This window comes from Myodes glareolus, chromosome 11 (genome assembly GCF_982192425.1).
Source record: "Myodes glareolus chromosome 11, mMyoGla1.1, whole genome shotgun sequence".
NCBI classification, from domain to species: Eukaryota; Metazoa; Chordata; class Mammalia; order Rodentia; family Cricetidae; genus Myodes; species Myodes glareolus.
The window spans coordinates 47,480,058-47,501,220 of NC_142036.1; the positions used below are offsets into that span (position 1 = coordinate 47,480,058).

A 21,163-nucleotide genomic window follows, 5' to 3' on the forward strand; every position below is an offset into this window, starting at 1 on the left:
GAGAACTACTTGATTACATCTCCTTCTACTCTAATCTACACTTTTTTCAGGATTTATCTTACAAGACAGTTTGCTCTGATAATAAATGAGAACAAAACAATTCATTTAATTTGTAATAAAAGGTTTTGAACGTATGTCAATATTAAGGAAATCTTAATAAACCCAAATTCTTACAACCTATAACAGTATTATTTACTCGAAATTAAGCTTCCAAATCATTGTTTTCTAATTTTTGATAGAATTCTGACTACTTTAAAAAAAATTTCAATTTATCCCTTCTAAGTATTTTCTGTATTAATTCTATTCTTAAACCTTTATTACTATACATCACCAAATTTACAAATACTTTCCCGTCACATTTTAAATTCCTATAGAATATTTTGTCTACTCACAGATAAATGAGGTATCATGTGGGAACTGAAGGTGTCTTCTCACAGAAATAAACCAGTTGCCCCATCTTCCCTCACTTGAAACAACACTGTTGTTTCTGGCTGTGAAAAGGCTGAAGTCAACTCCTGTCATGTGTGTTTAATTAAAATACTGACAAGCAGACACTTAATTTTCAGGGAGTATTTCTGTTATAGTCTGATGTGTTAGGAGATTATTAGCAGAGAAAAATATCTGGCAAACACTATTACACTTCTTTAGAAATATCTTTTAGTTTCTACACAAAATTATGAGTTTTATTATGATTTATTAAATCTTCCAAGAAATAAATTACTAACACCTGGCACTATATTTCAATTTATTCTAAAGAGCTTTAAGTTCAAAGGCCACAATGAATGTATTAATGAAAACCACAGCAGATTATAAATTGGAAAAAGAACAGTTGTCTTTTCAACCTGTAGAAAAGTGAGTTATGGAATCCACGAGCAGGAACAGGAATAAGTAGGAAATGTTGCTTAGTAGTGGGGGGAAGGAAGAGGAGGCAAAAGTAGAGGAAGAGGATAAAGAAGAGAAAGGTGAGGACTGGAAACTTACTAGCAAGGTGAAGACAGAAGGATAACTTGAACCCAAAAACTGTGAGACCAATTTGAGCAATATAGTGAGAAAAAAGGATATGAGAAATCAAAAAACAAATAATAAAACTAGAAATTATTTTACCTTCTGTATGAAAACAGAACATTACATTTTCCCTAAACTGATCTGGCTTAATCTATAAACATCATGTAAACAGTCTGATTCTAAGTAATGTAATCTTAAAACACACTAAGATTTTAAACAAATAACAGATCAGTCTAGACTATACGACGGAGGGAGAAATGTAAAGGAAGGGAGAGATGATGAGAAAGGAAGGGTAAGCAAGAAGAAATAGGAAATGAAGTATTTCTATTCTAACAAAACCCTCAGGGAGACATTAAAATTCTTTCATATAAATATACTAAATACAAAATTTTCTCACTGTAATGACATTTGCAGCAGACTTCCCTATCTCTGACCACACTGTCGGAATAAAGCCTGAACAAACTCTGCCAGACCCTGACCAAGGTGATTCCCTTTGCCCTAAGAGTTGTTAAAATGAAACTCCAGCCCCTGTCCCCTCATCACCATTGCCTAACTCAGCCACCATTATCATCTGCATCCTAAAAACTGAATCATGGTAGCTCCTGGTAGGAGGAGCAAGGCAGAATTCAGGGCAAGGCAGTTTCAAAAGATAAAATGACCTTGTCTAGACAAACAATTCCAGCAGGTATAGAGACTGTGCCTAGGTCCCTAAAGCTGCACCTAACTTCCCATTCCCAAAACCCTACATAAACTTCAAGTCCCCTTCCCTCTTGCAGAACACCACCTACACACATCCAGGTCTGTCCTTCCCTGCGTCAAACAGTCCTTTCTGCTGAGGTCAGACGGGTTTCTTTCTGTCTTCTGTCTCTTTAAGCTGCCCCGGAAGTCTAACATACATTATCTTTGATTTCTTTTAAAACAGAAGCACAAACATCTAAAATAGGCACTCTTAAAAAATTACCAAAGAATAGCTGGTGGTGGTGCATGCCTTTAATCTCAGCACTCGGGAGGCAGAGGCAGGCAGATCTCTGTGAGTTCAAGGACAGCTTGGTCTACAAGAGCTAGTTCCAGGACAGGCTCCAAAGCTACAGAGAAACCATCTGGGGAGGGGGGGAACCCAAAGAAAAGAAAATGAGATAGAATAGAAACTGCTCCATATTTGAAATAAAAAGACTCATGGAGGAACAAATATAGGACATATATGATGCTTATGGGCAAGTTAGGGTTAGCATGAGCCCTGGCCAGGGGCACAAAGTGCAGGTTAGATATCACTCTCTATTTAAACAACTACTTGCTGTAGTATCAACTCCAGACCAGGCAAATTCAAACTTGACCCTTCTAAGTATTAGCTTGATGTCTTAAGCAAGTGTTATGTGACTGAGAGTCAATGTGTCTTTTGTCGTTCTATTTAAGACCAGGTCTTACCATGGCTGGTCTGGAACTCAGAATCTTCCCACATTAGTTTCCCAGTAGCTAGGATTATATGTGTGCACTAATACTGGATAATTCCTTCATCTCTGAAATAGAGATGACAGAGGCCTTCGTAACATGATTATTATAGAAATGGTGTCTGCTAAGGTACGGAGGCTACAGGGCTCAACAGGCATGAAAATGGCAGAATGATGACAAGGACAAAAAAAAAAAAAAAACAGTAACCACAAGAAACAGCACCCAGCTTCAAAGAAAATACAAATTAATGTATAAAGCAACATTTCTCAAAATGACTTCTGCTAGCTTCTAACACAGCACTGTTAAGTGTTGGTGTGTGCAGGAATAAAATTCACAGATTAAATATTCTAAGTGTGCGAACATGCATCTATCATCACTCATCAATCTCATTAGATCTTCACTGACAGCTAATATTATAAAGGCTTAAAGAAATTCTTTAATGAGAAGGTTTTTAACCTAATAGTCTCATGTTCTTGGGCACAGAACTCTTTTGCATATAAATCAAATCCTAGGTCCAGGTTTTCAGGTTTTTGTCAGGCAACAGAATTTAGAGATAATAAGTTGATCCCACATGAACAGTTCCTATCTGCCTTACTGACAGTCACATAAAATAGATTTTAAGTTGCAGCTATTATTTCCATTATTATTTAACTTTGCTTTCAAGTAGTTTGATAAAAAAAATTTGAGTTAATATAAAAGAAAATTTCAGGTCACCTGTGAAATGCTTTCTACATATAAAGCCTGTAGGACCTGATCATTTGCGCTGGTTGACTGCTAACTTGACATGGAACTAGACACATTTGGAAGACAGACTTCTCAGTTGAGGAACTAATCAGACTGGCCTGTGGCATGTCACTGTCTTGAATACTGATTGATGTGGGAGCGCAGACCATTGCGGGCAGGGCTACTCCTAGGCAGATAGTCCTGGGCTGTATAAAAAAGTAAGTTGAGCAAGCCACATGGATCATGCCAGTAAGTAGCTTTCCACCATGGTTCCTTCCCTCAGTGATGAACTATGATTGGCATATGTAAGCCAAATAAATCCACTTCTACCCCAGTCATGCTCAGTGGCTGTGTTGATCATAGCAATAGAAAACAAGTTAGGACAGCGAGCAGTAGCAGGAGTGCGGTACTGCCATGACAGACCTGACCACAATAGTGGAGGCCTAGCAAGTAAAGGGAAGTCTGAGAGGCTCTCAAAGATTTTATTGGGGCTGTTCCTATTATATTTTCAAGTTAACAATTTGTGGTTTCTGGTTGCTGAGGTTGAAGAATCAGCAGTGCTTTCTAACAGACCAGCATAACTGAAGTGAAATGTTTGCTTCAGTAGGACAACTGATACCAGTTAGCAGACTGAAAATCAACTGTGACTAACAAGAGACCAGCAACACTGAGGTGAAATTTTTTGGCAACTATTTCCTCTGTGCGAATACAATGAAGCTGTGGTCCCAGCTAAGACTGCATCTCAAGATGGCAGACAAAACTGGCAATGTGAAAGTCTCCCATATGGTAAGGGGTTTTTGATGGCAACAAAATTTCAGGACTGAAGAGGTCAGGAAGACAGGCTGAGGCCTGGCACCCTGGGCAGGATGGGAATCCCTGAGGGAACTTGAGAGACCATTGGTGAAGATGGAGCTTCCACTGAATATTGGGAGATGACAATACCATTGGATAACCACCCAGGACAGTAGCATGGGTGGAGTACAGCCAACCTGAGCCTATGACACAAGCTGTGTGTTTTGCAGGTGGCAGAGCTAAGAAGCTGAGCTGTCCAGGCCCTTTGATACTTAGAAGATCATAACTGAGTCCCAGACATTGGACTCTGAGCCATTTACACTACTGGATTTGCGATTTTGCTTTGATTTGATTATACTGTTCAACGATCTTCCCCTTTTGAAATAAGAAAGTATATGACTTGTTTTTTACTTTTTAAGGTTTATTTTTATTATTTGAGTTATGTGTATGGATGTGTACATGAATGTAAGTACTCAAAGAGGTCAGTGGTATGAGATCCCATGGAGCTGGGGGTTATATGCAGCTGTAAGCCACCTGATGTGGATACTGGGAATTGAACTCAGGAAGAGCAATATGTACTCCTAGCAACCGAGCCTCTCTCTAGCCTCTTGTTTTGTTTTAGAGGAGCACATGGTTAAGAGATTTTTGGATTTTTAAGAATTTGGACTTTTCGGTTGGTGATGGTACACGCCTTTAATCCCAGCACTTAGAAAGCAGAGGCAGGCAGATCTCTGTGAGTTCAAGGCCAGCCTGGTCCATAAGTGCTAGTTCCAGGACAGGCTCCAAAGCTACAGAGAAACCCTGTCTTGAATAAAAAAAAAAAAGAAAGAAAAAAAAAAAAAAAGAAAGAAAGAAAAGAAAAGAAAAGAAAAAAAAGAAAAGAAAAAGAATTTGGCCTTTTATTTTTTTTTTCAGACTTTGACCAAATTTATGATGGATAATGAACTGTTGGCAATTTAAAAAGCCCTTTTGTGTCATATGAACAATAGACATTTTATGAAACAATACTGGCCCAGGGCAGGTTTTCATTAGCACTTTGAAATAGACAATTGAGGGACATTTTGGACCAGAATTTGGCCTTTTAAATTGCAGGAATTTTTAAAAGACTATGGAACTTTTAAAAATTAGACTGTCTCATACTGTGATATTAATATTAACATGAAACATTAGGGACAAGTAAGAAAAGAACAGTTAAGGTTTAATAGTATTGCATTTGTGTATCATGTTGGCAAAGGGTCAGTTGTGCTGGTTTTCATTAATTTGACATAAACCTAGACTTGTCTGTGAAGAATCTAAGTTGAGGAACTGTCTCTATCTCATGGGCCTATAGGCATGGCTGATGTGAGGGGGCCCAGGCCACAGTGGGCAGTACTACCATATGGCATGTTTTTAAGAACTGTAATACTCCCTTTAAATTTAAAAGCTTGTTCTAAGGAGGGGAAGGATCATGAGCCTCAGGAAGTAAACAAAAGGACACATGTCATGGAGAACAGGAACTTAGAATCTGATTCTTCAGGAGATCTACCCAGTAGTGAAAAAAAAAAAAAAAGTAAATAACTGGGGGCAGAGGGGAGACTCTAGCCAGCTAAAATGGTTGAAAAAGAAATTTGGACTGTCAAGCCGCTACAGAGAGAGTGAAGATTGCAGTTTTGGGAAGCAGCTACACACACTGGGGTAGGCTTCCTGGCGCTGAGCTGCTTTTACATCATCCTTACTCCTCGTAGGTAACCTATAGTCTTATCAGTACCCCAATAAAGAAATGCACTGGCTCAGCAAATTGGACATTGGTGGAACCGTTACTTTGGTCTGTCCTGGCTCCTTTTCTGGGATGAAAAGACATGTATTGCGTCTCCCCAGGAATGAAAAGACATGTATTGCGTCTCCCCAGGAAAAGTCTGTAAAAGAACAGCCACCCCTTGCCAGTTAGTAAAAGCAATCTGAGCAAGCAAGTCACGGGCAAGCCGGAAGCAGCCCCGACTTCCTCAATGACAGACTGAGGCTGGGGCATGCAGAGCACATCATTTTCTCCCTAAGTTGCTTTCAGTTGTGATGTTTATCACGGCAAAGAAAAGCAAACTAGAATAATATTTAAACCAGTGCTTTTGTTCTAAGTATAAAGAACTGATCTTTATATATAATATATATATATATTATATCAGGCATTACTTATATTCTCTTAAATCTGGTCCATCCCATACATATTTTTGTTAGAGTATACATAAACCAAAGCAAAGCATACTGTGCTATTTTTACTTACCTAATATTTTCACAGCATAGTGAGGACTTTCTAAAACAATTCCTTCTTCTGTGTCAAATATAGGGTTATCTATTCCAGTCTTTGGAGGAATCTGAGCTAGTTTCTTAAGTCTCATGGAAGAATTTAGATCAAGGTCTTGCTTTTTCCCTTCCTCCTCACGCCTACGTCTCATATCCTCCTGTTGCTGTCGGATGCGCTCCAACTGTGCACTTCTTCGTACTGGCATCATCCTGGTGCCCAAATCTCCAGGGCAGTCAACAGCCATCTCTCGGTGCTTCTGATGTTCCTCTGGTGATGTAAGATCAAGATTTTTTATTCCGGTGGCTGATTCCTCTGTTACATGCCCATTCATATACGATGTTGTCATGGTTATCTATAAACATGCACCACTTTTTATATATCAATTTTTCCTATAAAGCCAATTCTCTTAATTCTGTAGTATAAAATCCATGTTACTTCAAAGAAAAAAAATAACTTCTTATATCACATAATAACGCTATGAAAATGTATCCATGAGGGAAATCTAAGGGGAAAGATGGAGGGAAAAGTATAAGAATTACAATATAAAAACAAAATTTACACAGCCCATTTCTATACAATACAGAAAATATCTACTAAGTTCTTAATATAGTTTACAGTGTAGATTAAGACCATTCCCTTCATTTTACAGATAATGTTGAGAACATCAAGGTATTTTTTTTAAAAAGTTGTCTCTCAAGAATATGAAGCATACTATTCCAATTTACAGGTTAAGAAAAGTGATTCACTGTAACATTTAGCAGAGTGAGAAAGTAAAATGGTTTGGCTATTAACTTTGTAGAGAATCACTTTAAACATCTCAATTTTATGCTTAGTTAAGGCACACAGGATTAGTCAGCTGTGTGAGCAACTGATCACAACTTGGGGTGTGGCACAGTCATGTTAGTGGCTAACTTGAAATACAGAAAGTATTTTTAGGTAAAATTTTATAGGGGGTTTTGCAATAAAGATGATGCCCAAAAACAAGGTTTATCAGTGAAATTATCTAAGGACAAAACCACATAGTTAGAAAAGACTATGTAGAACGTTAGTCTTTATAACTGGTGAAATTTTATAAGGAAAATTAAGATTAACTTTGTAAGGACTCATTTAAAGAAAATAGTAGTTTCTGTATCATTAAAAAAACAAAAGCTTCCAGTAGAAGGAGCATACAGACAAGAGTATCAAACTTTCACTTTGGCTCTATTGTATTTCCCAGCTTGTCTCCCTCTGAACCACAGAGTCACTTAGGAAATTTACTCACAAAACTTTTTTAGCTTTAAAAAAGAAAACGTATACAAATTACAAAATAAATTATTAGTATTAATTTGATTCTAACTTAAGAGTCCTCCAAAATAAATTAAATAGAAAACATTTTATTCAATGTCACTAGCTTTTCATCAAGCCATTTAGGCATAAATATAAAGGCTGTTTATGTGTGCAGACCCACACATTAAATTTAATTAGCTTCTTCTGCACAGGCTTTAAAAATATTTACAATACTGAGCCTACCTCCTCCTTGAGTTGAGCATCACTTCAGTAAATATGCTTAGAGCACAATGCTGACTGAGTAAAACCCAGGTTTTTAGACAGTATTCCTAACACCAGTCAGTCTTCTTCAGATGTCATTACAGTGGGACAGACTACCTAACACAGATAGCACTGATACAGGCTCTAGGAGAACCACTAAGGTCAGCCACCAGGAAAACAGATACAAATTATATGAACCACTAAAACTGTATTTTTATAAGAATGACAGATTATCCTCTAAACTTTAAGTCTCTTATTTATAAGTACAAGATCTATATATAAGCACCATATTTACCATTAGTTCCAAGAAAATTAGAGCTATTGGATTTATATAAGGTGAGCCTTAAGCTTTCTGTGTTCATTATAAAAAAATATAAATTAAACTAGAGACAATTTATTTAATGCTTTCATTATAAGTAAGCAGAAATTTGCATAGGAGTCACTATGTGTTATGGTTAATTTTAAAAACCTAGGAGTTTACTATTTCCAAAATTAAGCTCTTAATTTTTAAATTTGTAATTATGGATCTAGTCTTTATTCTCAGATTTCTACAACTAGCATTAATCCACTTAACACTTTATTTTGGCTATCTCTCCTAACTGTTCAGCTTAGAGCAAGAAAAAAATTAAATGCTTATTTTTCTCTGGTTCTCCTCATCAGATTCCAAATGTATTAGAGAACAGGCTATGTCTTATTTTTACATCTCTAAGACTTAATATCACATATGTGACAAAGGAAATGTCCAAGAAATATCTGTTAAACTAAACTTAGAGTATCATAAGTGTGAAGAGGATGCAGACATCTAAAACAGAGTGACAAGAAACAAGGAAAATAGAAAGATACAGTTCTTTGTGCTGCATTTTGAAAAGTAGGATCTGTTATAGATAAATGGAAATCACATGACCAAATGATAGAGATGGAGGAAACCCAAACTCAATATCAAGAAACAACCATTTGTATCAAAGCTGGGAAACAAAGTAGGTTATCAGGAAAATAGTTTCTTATATAATCTTAAATTTTCGGTCAAGAGAAATGGGAAAGAAAGACTTCACACACGTTCACTGCCCACCTAGATCTAACCCCTCCCCGCTCCAGTTCATCTTTCCTTCTCTTTTCTAGCATGTTTGACCAGCAGCTGGAAAGTCTCATTTTAAGTGATCAGCATTCCTCTGACATTTTAAGAGGCTGGACTCTGTTTCCATAGAAACAGCTTTGTCAGCTAATACAGGACTAAAGCCAAAAACAGTGATAAGAACTTACATTATGCAAACCGGTAAACCTTGTCTTCTATCCTTATTTCTTTACTCTGTTCTTTCCCCCAAAATTCAGGTTAGCTTTCTTATTCTGCAAAACAGAAAGAGAAAATAAGTAACTAAGCGTAGGAGTATGAAACTAACCAAGTGTTATAGTGTTTTGTGGGGAGTGAAACAAAAAGAGTACTTAAGCATGGCAAACAGCTGAATTTGCAGATACTTAGGATTTTTTTTGCAAAGTCATAGCTTTATACACACACACACACACACACACACACACACACACAGAGACATATACAAACACACACATATATATATCACCACTATCATCCCAGTCACCAACAGATACCAATTAAAACCAATGTTGTTATATTATATAAATGTAAAATGCTGACCCTGGTGGTAAAGGTCTGTAAGGCCAGTGTGTGGGGAGTACTAAGACAAGTGGATTCTTGGAGCTCATTGGCCAGCCAATTAATGAGCTCCAGGTTCAGTGACAAGACACTGTTTAAAAAAGGGGGGAAGGGGGGAAAGAGAGATTAAGGAACACAATACCCACACAAGTGCATATATACAACACACACATATGCTTGCGCGCGCGCACCCACACACACCAAAAAGCTGGTAATAAAAGCCCACATGCTGAATGATTCCATTTATTGTCTAGAACTGGTAAGACTATAAAGACAGAAAGTAAATAAGTTGCTTAGGATTTAGGTGGGAAGGCGAGCAAGAGAATTGTAACTGAGGTGTATAGATTTCTTCAGGGAATGATAAAAACCACTGGTGGTGGTGGTCATTGATAAGTATTTTCCTTTGCCCACCACTCTGCAATAATCCAAACCAAACCAGATCAGACAGAATTAGAAAAGAGTTCAGGTTTAATGGACCGCAGCACTCCCAAGTGGCCCTGGGAAAACACGGAGAGCAGAACAGAGAACTGAAGGACCACAGAAAACCAGGAGACCAAGTGTTCATTCTCTGGGGGCGGTTTAAATAGCCTGTGGGAGTGGTCTTGACCTTCCCTGGGGAGGGGTCACCGTTTGGTGGGCTTTCTTGGAGGTGGAGTCTGGACTGCAGCTACTCCCAGGGGAAGGGGCTTAGAATGGAGTATTCTACCTAACATTTTAAGACAGATGCCAGGGGCTAGGGTGAGGTCCCCAACTAAACATTCAGACTCTTTGTATAAAGGGGTGTTATGGAGCTGAGGTGGTGCTTCTAACCAGTCACATGCTAATGAATTGTACGTGTGAAATGGGTGAACTGTTGGCATATGAATGACATAACATAATAAAGCACAATGAAATAACATTAAAAAACACTGTAATGGGAGTATCTCGGTTGCCTACCTGACACACCTAGAAAGGGGGGGGGGGAGCCACAGTTGAGGAACTGATTCAATCAGACTGGCCTCAGGGCATGTCAGTGGGGACATCTGTTCAATTGCTAATGATGTAGGAGGGCCCAGGGCAGTTCCACCTTTGGGCAGTGGGGTTTGGGCTTTATAAGGAAGGTAGGAAATCAAAACTAGCAAGCAGTATTCCTCCTAGGTTCAGTTCCTGCCTATGGGTTTTTGCCTCATTGATGGACTGTAAAGTACAAGATAAAATGAACCTTTGCTTCCCCTAAAGTTGACTTTTGTTTTTGGTCACTGTGTTTAATCACAGCTACAGAAACCAAACTAAAACAATAAAAACATTAAAATTAAAAAGACTAGCTATAGTAAGCATTGAAGGAAGGTGTGGAGAAACTGATTCAGCTCTCTCCTTCTACCATGTGGGTGCCAAGAGCTCAGCAGCAAGCACCAGCCCTGTATAAACTATGTTTAAAATTCTAAACTTAACACTTAAAATCAAATTTTGATGTAAGTTTTGCCTATTTATCAATTTTAAAGGAAAACAAAACCTGATTGTACATTTAAAATGACATCTTCTAGAGCTGGGGATACAGCCCTGTCTAGAATTCTTACTAAATATGCATGAGACCCTGTTTTCAAATGGCAGCCTACTCCCCCTCCCCCCCCCGCCAAAACAAAAAGGAGATATCATTGTTATGTGTAAATTATGCCTCAAAGGAATGAGTGTGTGTGTGTGTGTGTGTGTGTGTGTGTGTGTGTGTAAGAGAGAGAGACAGAGACAGAGAGACAGAGATACTCCTATAGCTCAGGCTGGCCCAACTCACTACATAGTTGATGATGACCTTGAACCCCTGATCTCACCTCTAACCTTTCACGAGCTGGGTTTATAGGTGTGTGCCAAATGCTGGGGAGAAACAAGTTTTTAAAAGACCACTTCAAATTCCAAAAATAAGACTATATTCACATCATATAAAGACCCTATTAACTTTCTGAGGATATAGCTCAATATGGCAGATCAAGTATTTATACAAGCACAAGCCCTGGATTCACTCCTAAACACACGACTCAACTTAAAATTAAACAAATATTTAACTTGATGCCTAACTTTCAGTTTCACAAATTTCTATTGGACAATAAGTAAATGATCCCCCAAATCACAGAAGGAACTAGCTGCATCCAAAACAAAGTAAATACAAGCCAAAATTAAAACACAATTGGGTTAGTCATACAAGTTATCAAAAATAATATCAGAAATTATTACTCAGTTAAAAAAAAGGCACAACTTTAAACAAAAATCAATCCAGTATTTAGGTGGAAAAAGTCCTTTTTTAGTTTCCTTTGAGACAGGGTTAAATGTAGCCGAGCTGGCCTAGACTCCGACGTTTGACTGAGGCAGGCTTGTCACTCCTGATCCTCCTACTCCCTTACCCTAAGTGCGGGAACTACAGGCTTGCATTACTTTTCCTGGCTGGAAAACTAGTTTATACATTTCAGAGTTATAGGAACTGTTTGTGTTGTTTTAGAAATCTATATTTTTATTATTTTTAATTATGTGATTTGTATCTTTTTGGGTATGTGCACACTTGTGCTAGTTTCTGTGGAGGCCAGAGGCATCAGGTCCCTGGAGCTGGAGTGAGAGACAGCTGTGAGCCACCTGATATGGCACTGGGAAGAGGAATACATGCTCTTAACCACTGGGCCCTCGCCAACACAGGAAGCTTTTGGAAAGAAATACTTTTAAACATCTGAAGTAAGCTGAATTCAATTAGCTCAACGGCACACTATTATTATAAAAGGCCAAGTACAAATAAAATGTGTTTCTTCTTTAGTAGAATACACTGGCAAGTCTTGCAAGGTCATTTTTAAAATCCTACAGTTTAGGTTTCAGATAAGAGTACATTTACTGTCAGCCACATAATTGCATTTCAAAGGAGTTATTGCTATTTGCACATCGTTAAAACTAACTATATTAGACACACAATGCCAGATGAGCTTATAAGGAGTGGAAGCAAAATTCCATAAAAAATATTTAGCTGGGCACCATGGTGCACGTTATAACTCTAGTGCTTGGAATATGACACAAGAGGATCAACAGTTCAAAAAAAAAAAAAGTGCTGGGCACGGAGGCTCATGCCTATAAACTCCAAGAGTTAAGGCAAGAGGACCCCTGAGTCAGACCAGCCTGGACTACATGAGAATTCCCAGAGAGCCTCAGCAACAAATTGAGACTCAGTCTCAAAAAACAAAAAGTTCAAAGTAAAAATCCAATAAAGATCTCAAAGAAGTCCAAGGGTAACATACATCTTAAGGCCATAAAAATCTTCAAGCCTTTAAGGACAGAAAATAGTAAGATTCTTGACACTCAGTTGGATAGGAATAAGATGAAGTAATCAGTTTAGAAGATCTATTTATCTTCTGACATAAACTTTCAAGGATTTAGCCATTTTTACATGCCTGGATGAAATTATATATAAAATGCATCTGAACTCAAAGACTTAAGCTTACAAGTTTCTTCTTTCTTCCTATGATTCTGGGTCATATGACTGACTTAACATAGAAATAAAATATAGTCCAAGTAGATAGGAAAAATACCATTATATTTATAATTTACAAAAATCAAACCAAAAATGGCTTAAAGACCTAAACATTAAGATCAGAAACTCAAAGTTATTAGAATTAAACACAGGTTGGAAGGCGGGGGATTATACACTTAGTCATAGGTTTTTTTGGGGGGAGGAGACTCATCTAAAAGCACAGGCAACAAAAACAAAAACCACACTATCAAGCTAAAACGGTTGGTACAGCAAAGGAAACAACTGTCAGCTGGCCCCTCCCAACAGAGAGACAACATCTGCATACCACACATCAAGAAACGGGAGTATCCAAAAAGGGTAAGGAGCCTAATTCTACACCAAGAAAAATGCAAGAAAAACACACCTAATAGAGAAACGTTGCAACGGGTAAAGTGCTTAGCAGAGAGGCACGAGGACTGACTCAAATCTTCAGCACCCACACAAAGGCCAGGCACGGCTTTGCACATCTGTATTTCAGCTCGGGTGGGTGGGGTAGGGCACAGAGAAAGGGGTTCAATGGCCACTCAGTCTATCTGAAAAGATGAGCTCCAGGTTCAGTGAGAGATCCTACTTCAAACAAAATGAGGGATGGGGTAACACCTCACATCACATCAGCAGACACCTCACATCAGCCCCACACACATGCATTATACACACACTTTTAATTAAAAAGAGATGAACAGAAAAGGGAAAATGGAACACATACACAATACCATTCTGCTGTGGGACAATGGTCTTACACCCTGTCACTTGTATTGTCTTAATAAAATGCTGATTGGCCAGTAGCCAGGCAGGAAGTAGGGGGCAATGAGAACAGAAGAGTTCTGGAAAGAGGAAAGGCTGAGCCTGCAGTCATCACCCAGACACAGAGGAAGCAAGATGAGAATGCCTCACTGATAAAAGTTACCAAGTCACAAGGCTAACACAGACAAGAATTATGGGTTAAAGTAAGTTATAAGAGTTAAGAAGCCTGAGTTAATAGGCCAACCAGTTTATAATTAATGCAGACCTCTTTCTTTGGGACTGTGTGTTTCTTTGGGACTGAATGGCTGTGGGTCCAGGCAGGATAGAAACTACTGTCAACACCATCTTTTAAAAACAAACTTTAGCCATTTTTTATAAATATAGTATCAAAGAATAGTATGCCAAATGACATGAGCTATGCACTAAAAACAAACACTCCAAGTCCTCACCTAGATGCAAATTAATAAAGACAGACATTGAGGAAGAAGCAAAGAATAGGTGGCAGTTAGAGAGGGAAGAGGACAGGAGGATGGGAATTACAGGAGACCAGGAAGAGGACCTGACATATACCAAACAGCACAGTGAATACAGTGAACAGTAAAGGATTGTGCATTTCAAAATTGCTAAGGTAATACATTGTAAATGCTTTCACTACAGACCCTCAATGTTGTGATAGTGGATGATCCCATGTCAACAAACGGGGCAGAGGGAAGGTTTAGGTATTTGAGGTGATGTGCGTATTTAGCTTGATCAGTCCATTCTGGACTCATTAATCAAAATGGCTACTTTGTGCCCCAGAAGTAAATGCAACTATAAACTATAAATTTAATAATTTAAAGTAAACACTAGTGTCTAAAAAATTCATTCTCATGGAACTGTGTTATCAGAGAACTGAAAGAACATATGGCAGATAAGAAGCAGCGGCACAGTCCAGCTTCTCAGAGACTGGGAACGGAAACCGTCAGAAGCCAGCTATGCAGTGAGGTGGAGGACAGAGGAATGCCCTGCATGGGCTTCAAAGGGGCGCCTGAGGTCCAGGGCTTCAGCAGAGCTCTGCTGTTAACTCAGCCCTGGAAATAAATCAAGTTTATCTGCTCTGAGTAAACCTGAGTTTGATGCTACTTGGTATCAGCCATAAGGAAACCTAAAAGTCATTCCAGCCCACCCTGATGCTGACCACTCCTACTGACCCAATGGTGGGCCACACACAGAGAAAAATGGAATGTGTCTTAGCTTTTGCCTTTTCCAGGGAGCGCATAGTCAAAACACAGAAAGAAGCATAGACTGACAGAGGCAGAACAGGCACTTCTGCCTGCATAATCATTTAAGCAGAGACTTTGTTGTTGTTGTTGTTAAAACCTGCCTCTCATTCCCTTTTAGTATTTACTGATAGGTACATAAGTTCATAATTTCACTACATATGTACGTATATACACACATTGTTGTCCATCCCATCTTTCATTCCCCCTTTCTAAAATTACAACCTTCTTTCTCCTGCTTTCTCCCTTTCCACATTTTGAACATTCAACTTTCTTTTCATTTTCTTCTGTTAATTGTTGCTTTCCTTTTTACATCTTTAAAGTTTTTAATATTTATTATGCCCACACAATTCCTGTTGTTGTTAGAGCTGTAGATGCTATGGCTGGCTCTTGAATTTTACTTTATTTCTGCACCATGTTCATTGCTATTCATTGGAGCTGTGTTCAAGCACAACACTCGCATATACTATATAAACGCTGTTACTGAACTATACCCACCGCTCAGCTAAGAAACAGCAACAAGCTGTTCTGGACACTACCTATGTTTGCTCAGAAGTCAGTGAATACTTACTTAGGAAAAAAGAATATGAGAGATAAAACTTCCATCTAGGGCTGGGGCGATGACTTAGTAGGTAAGAAAGAGTACCTGTTACACAAGCATACAGCCCTGACTTCAGATCTCAGACACCTACATAAAAGCTACAGATGGCTGCATGTGCCTGTAACTCCAGTGATGGGAGCATGGAGGGGGTTCCCTGTGACAGAAAAACAAACAACCAAGTTCAGTGAAAAACTCATCCCAAAGCGATAAAGGGAGAATTATGGAGTGTAGGACATCTGATGTTCTCCTCCGATCTCCACACATCTGCAGTGGACACCAGCACACACACAAAACAAATGCACAGTAGTGACTAGGCTCAAAACAGGCACACCTGGGGCTGCCTAAAGATAACATACATAATTTTCTACTTTGTTTGCACAAACAAGATAATTTCATTGTGGAAAACAAGACTTGCAGTAATTTCCTGCCATCATTCCTCAGCTTAAATATCAAATTAGAATATCGCTGGATATTATTGTTAGTATATTTTAAAAACTGCTGTTTGGGGGCTGGAAAAACTGCTGATAGATGGCTGTGTGGTTACAAGTACTGACTGCTCCTGCAGAGGATACAGGGTCTATTTCCAGCACCCCTATTCTGCTCAACTCTAGTCACAGGGGAACAGATGCCCTCTTCTAGCTTCTATAGGCACTGCATGCATGGAATGTCCAGTAACACATGCAAGTAAAACACACCCACACAAATAAAACAAAAATAAAGGTCAAAATACAAACAAAATACAACTTGTTGTTTGAATTGCTAACTTAAGCTTCAAGAGAAATCGAGTGCTAACTCAGTTGTTAAGAGCACAAACTGCTCTTGAGGGGACTAAGCTCAGCTCCTAGCATTCACAGTAGGCAGCTCAGAACCACCTGGGCCTACAGATCCAACGGATCTGACGTCCTCTCCGGCACTCACAGGCACTAGCACACATTATATACAAATAAAATAAAGGCATCACCTAATTAATTTTGGTTTGAGATTAGGATATAATTTCCAGTTTGTAAAATGACTCTAAATATACTTCTCCACATTGGACACTAAAGATTCTGCCGAAAGACTTTAAAACGTATACAAGAAGCAGGACATAAAAAATCAGTATACAAAATTGAACAGATTTCTTGCATATACATAAGGACATTGTCAAGAAAGAAATGAGGAAAAGAAACCCAGTCACACCAGTATTAGTAGTAAAATACCTAGGAATAAACTCAAGGATTTAAAAGAGCTATACAATGAAATACATATAAAAAAGAAGAAACTAAAGACACTAGAAGCTGAAAAAACATCCCATGTTCATGGACTGGCAGAATCAATGCTCCTTAAATAATCACCTGCTCCCACAATAACTAGCCAAAAGTATAATTCAAAATGTTACAATAAAAATCATTTTATGAATTAATATATGCTAATAAGTTTAAAAATTATTACCAGGTATCATATTGGCTCTTCCAAAGCAATTTTGGATGCCAGTTCTTAAAATCTTTAAACTTTTGTATAGGTGTTGTCTCCATGTAAATCTGTGCATCACATGCACACAGTATCCATGGAAGCCAGAAGAGGGCATTAGATTCCCTGGAACTGGAGTTACAGGCAGTTGTTAGCTGCCACATGGGTGCTGGGTATCAAACACAGGTCCTCTGAAACAACAGCTAGTACTCCCAAGCGCCAACCATCTCTTCAGTCCTAATCAGTGATTATTCTGACTCCCAACACCCACTACTGTGGGGAAATTTAAAGATAGATAGTCACAAGTTTGACTGTAAGAAAGCTATTAGTTGGGCATGGTTGTGCATGCCTTTATTTCCAGTGCTCAGAGACAGAAGCAGATGAGTCTTTGTTAGTTCCAGACCAGCCTGGGCTACATAGTGAGATGCTGTCTCAAAACAAACAAACAAGCAAACAGTGTATCTACTCTATTCAGCAAGAATGTTTAATATGCTCATGCCAGTGCCTCACAAAAAAAAAACTGTCTAATTCAAAATGCTAACGTTGAAGAACTCGGAGTTAAACGCTGGAATATTACCTAATATTTCCTAATACAAAATCAAAATTGAGGCATTCACACAGCAAATAAAATTCAATAAATTTCTCATATAGTAAAAAGTATGTTAAAATAGCCACATTTCCTAGCTAAACACTAAGTGGAATACTTTTACTTAAGATGTTCCAAAGCAATTTTTTAAAGAATTATAGGTTTTCAAATACCTATAAATGCTGAGATTGATTGAAAAAATCCTCACATATTTAATCCATTCTTTTCTAAAATGTTCAAGAAAGGACTTCTAAAGTTACTTTTTCAGCACAGGAGACTGGTTTATATACTGACAGTCTCTACATATTTAAAGCTCTTAGGGTAATAGAAACAGCTGCCTGCACTGAAACAAGTAATAATCAAATCAAATAATCAAATAATAAACGAAAAATGTTACAGCAAATTCAAGATGCCACTCATCAAAGAAAATTGCCATGCATTGTGTGTCATATTAGAGCACATTCAAATCTTTCTGGTCCATCAGCTGAAGGGGATGCTTTAGCTGATAAACTTAGTCAATCAGTCCCTTTATCTCGGGTTGAAGTTACTCAGCAATTACACATTTTACACCAACAAAATAATAAAAATTAAAGAAAACTATCTTGATTAACAGGATTGCTCATCAGGCTGTTAAGCAATGTGATATATGCTCACAGTATTTGCCTGTATCTCATCAGGGAGTAAATCCCCGAGGCCTGCTTCCTAATCATTTATAACAAATGGATGTTACTCATATTGCAGAATTTGACAATTTAAGAATATATGCATGTGACAATTGAAACATATTCAGGTTTCTTAATGGCCTCTACGCACACAGGAGAAGCATGTGATAACTCATTGCTTAAAATATTTTTCATATATGGGAATGCCTAGAACTATAAAGATGAATAATGGATCTGGATATGTTAGTAAAGCATTTCAGCAATTTTGTCCCCAATGGAATATCGAACATAAAACAGGTATTCCTTTTAACCCTCAAGGACAAGGGATTGTGGAGCTGCCCATGGCTCCTTGAAAACACAACTTCTAAAGATAAAAATGGTGGGATAAACTGCTAAAATTTTCTTCTGGAAGCACCAAGAGACTATTGGTAGCCAAGAAAACAATAAAATTACTCTTTAGGAAGCTGCAGCTATTCTGTACTCTAGCTGAGGAGAGGTAAATGTAAGCAGAATAGCCAATAAAAATATTCAATACTTCACACACAGGAGAGTAAAGGAGCAGAGGGGAAAAAGGGTAATTTAAAAGAATGGCTATTACAAAGGATGCTTTGATAGGATTTTGAGATGGGGAGTCAAATATAATTCTAAAATACTTAGTATAATAATTGGGCCAGGGAGAACTATATAGAACTTTAAAATATGGCCATTTCCCTTCCCCTATCCTTGATGAAATGGAGGGATGGCTTAGATTCAGAAAGATGATAAATTCTACTTTTCTTCTTCCTTTTTTTTTGTTTTGTTTTGTTTTTTGACAAAGGGTTTTTCTGTAGCTTTGGAGTCTGTCCTGAAACTAGCACTTGTAGACCAGGCTGGCCTCTAACTCACAGAGCTCCGCCTGCCTCTGCCTCCCGAGTGCTGTGATTAAAGGTGTGCACCACCACAGCCTAGCTGACAAATTCTACTTTTAAAGTATCACTTACTACATTCCTTTACTGCCAGTACTAGTCTGATAATAAATTAAAAAAATGAATTCAAAGAGTTAATTTCTAGTTATCTATATCAAAAACTTCATAGCAAACAAGACTTGCTATATGACACAACCATTACAGGCTACGAGAACCTCCCCCCATTGGTGATATTCCCACAAAGTACTTCTTTAGCATCAGGCAAGCTGAGCCTGGTATCCTGGTTGGCAAAGACCAGTCAAGAATTTTCATGAATAGGCTGGTGCTTAGGGGCCAGAAATGTTCTGTGATGAGGGGTTCACTGTTGTAAGACATGGAATTTACTATAGATCTCCAAGAGCACTTGAGGAGTCCCTTCCTTCAATGTCATTGTCGCCATCACTGCCAAGATGTTAGAAGAATGTCATTATATGGCCTCTCACCTGCAAACTTCCCAGTACTGATCTCATTTGTCCAATACCCTCAATTTTTGAATAGTGCCTCCTGCCCCTCCCCCCATTTTTATTTGGAGGGACTTTATTCCATATCTTATTGCTGCCCAAACCAAATGGACTGAAGTCCAGGGCTGGTTAGATAGCTTCCTCTACCCACCCCACTTCTGTGTGTTTACTAAAATAAAAACAAACAAGGAAACAAAAAACTAAAAAGTAGGAGTTTTAGCACACTGTTAATTGTTGGATAAGGCACTGTAACAGACTTGTAACTTAAACATTCACATCTTTCACTTAGATTGCTGAAACTTTTATTATTATTATTTGTGTGTGGGGGGTACATACCCAGAGGAGGTCAGAAAACAGCTCTGTGGAGTTGGCTCTCTCCTTTCACTTTACATGGGTTCCAGAAAAGTATTCAGATTGTCAGGTTTATGCAGTAAGTGACTACTTCTGAGCTACCTGGCTAGCCCACAGTGCTTTCTTCAGTGCACTGCAAGTGTCTTATCTTCACAAATGCCCTAAAATGTAGGCAAATCAGACATCCCCCTTCCCAAATGTGCAGGCACGAAATAGTTAAATCCAAATAGGTAACATTCCGGTGGATTCACAGTGCTGTTGGTATCTGTCATACACACTACATGCTTCTTCGAAAAGTCTCATAATTACACTACTCTGCTGCCCTTGAAATATGGTCAGAGAAAATTAGCATGTTCTCTCAACTGACTGCTTTGTGCTTTATTTGTTAATGTATCACAATTTTATTTCACCACCTAAGTGCACTAACATTTACTACTCAGGTCCCTAAAGCTGAGCTAATGAAGGTGCAGAGGCAGTCCATTGGAGAAATGTTAGGAATGTGATCTCCTACTATCCACGAGAAACCAAACCATGCTGCCAACATTCCAGGTTCCAAGTGATCTTACATTTAAAAAAAAAAAAAAATTACTCTTTCTGATCATGCTCCATTTCAACATGCTTTGCCAACGTGAACCACTGGTCTTAACCAAACTTTTCAATAATAAAATATTAAATCATAGCTCTAAAAATGCATTAAAATGCAGCACATCAGCCTGTTTGATAAACTAGCTATCCTCCTGTGGTAAAATTTAAGTAGCTGTAACATTCCTAAATACAACTAGTTATATCATTTTAAGTCCATGACATTTGACACACATCCCAGCTCCTTTCTTCCCATGCTACTCCACTGTCTTCTGCATGGGCTTTTCTGAGCTCCCTAATTCAACCTCAGCCTTGCTTTTTGTGGATCATTTCTCATGGTGATGCCGGAGTAGTTTTCCTGAAAGAATCCCTATTACCATGACAGTGCTCCTTTAGAAGTTTTTGTTGCCTCTTTCCCTTTTAAAGCTACTGTTTACTGAGGGTTAACTATGCAACAGTCACTCACTGGGCTTAGTACGTGGCATGCATGATCTAAATTAAACCTCACAGCAGGCTCCTTATTGAATGATGTGCCTTACTTTAGCAAGGTACAAAATTTGTCTGAGC

The 21,163-nt window shown here is 38.3% G+C and overlaps 2 protein-coding genes across 3 annotated transcripts in view; both read right to left on the bottom strand.

Annotated features, from left to right (window-relative positions):
- Positions 1-9,121, bottom strand: part of Pals1 (protein associated with LIN7 1, MAGUK p55 family member) — a 43,437-nt gene extending 34,316 nt beyond the window's left edge. Inside the window, exons 1-2 of one of the 2 annotated variants that reach the window (XM_085697466.2) lie at positions 9,035-9,121; positions 6,227-6,514 (exon numbers count right to left, since the gene is read on the bottom strand). In XM_085697466.2, the coding sequence (XP_085553592.2) occupies positions 6,227-6,491 (265 nt within the window). In that variant the 5' untranslated portion in view covers positions 6,492-6,514; positions 9,035-9,121. Of the gene's footprint in view, positions 1-6,226; positions 6,600-9,034 lie in introns of both variants that reach the window. The other variant, XM_085697465.2, reaches the window with a different exon arrangement.
- Garin2 (golgi associated RAB2 interactor family member 2) overlaps positions 6,514-21,163 on the bottom strand; it is an 88,317-nt gene continuing 73,667 nt past the window's right edge. Inside the window, exons 8-9 of the mRNA XM_085697468.2 lie at positions 9,035-9,118; positions 6,514-6,749 (exon numbers count right to left, since the gene is read on the bottom strand). The gene's annotated coding sequence lies outside the window, so the exon portion shown is untranslated. The remainder of the gene's footprint in view (positions 6,750-9,034; positions 9,119-21,163) is intronic.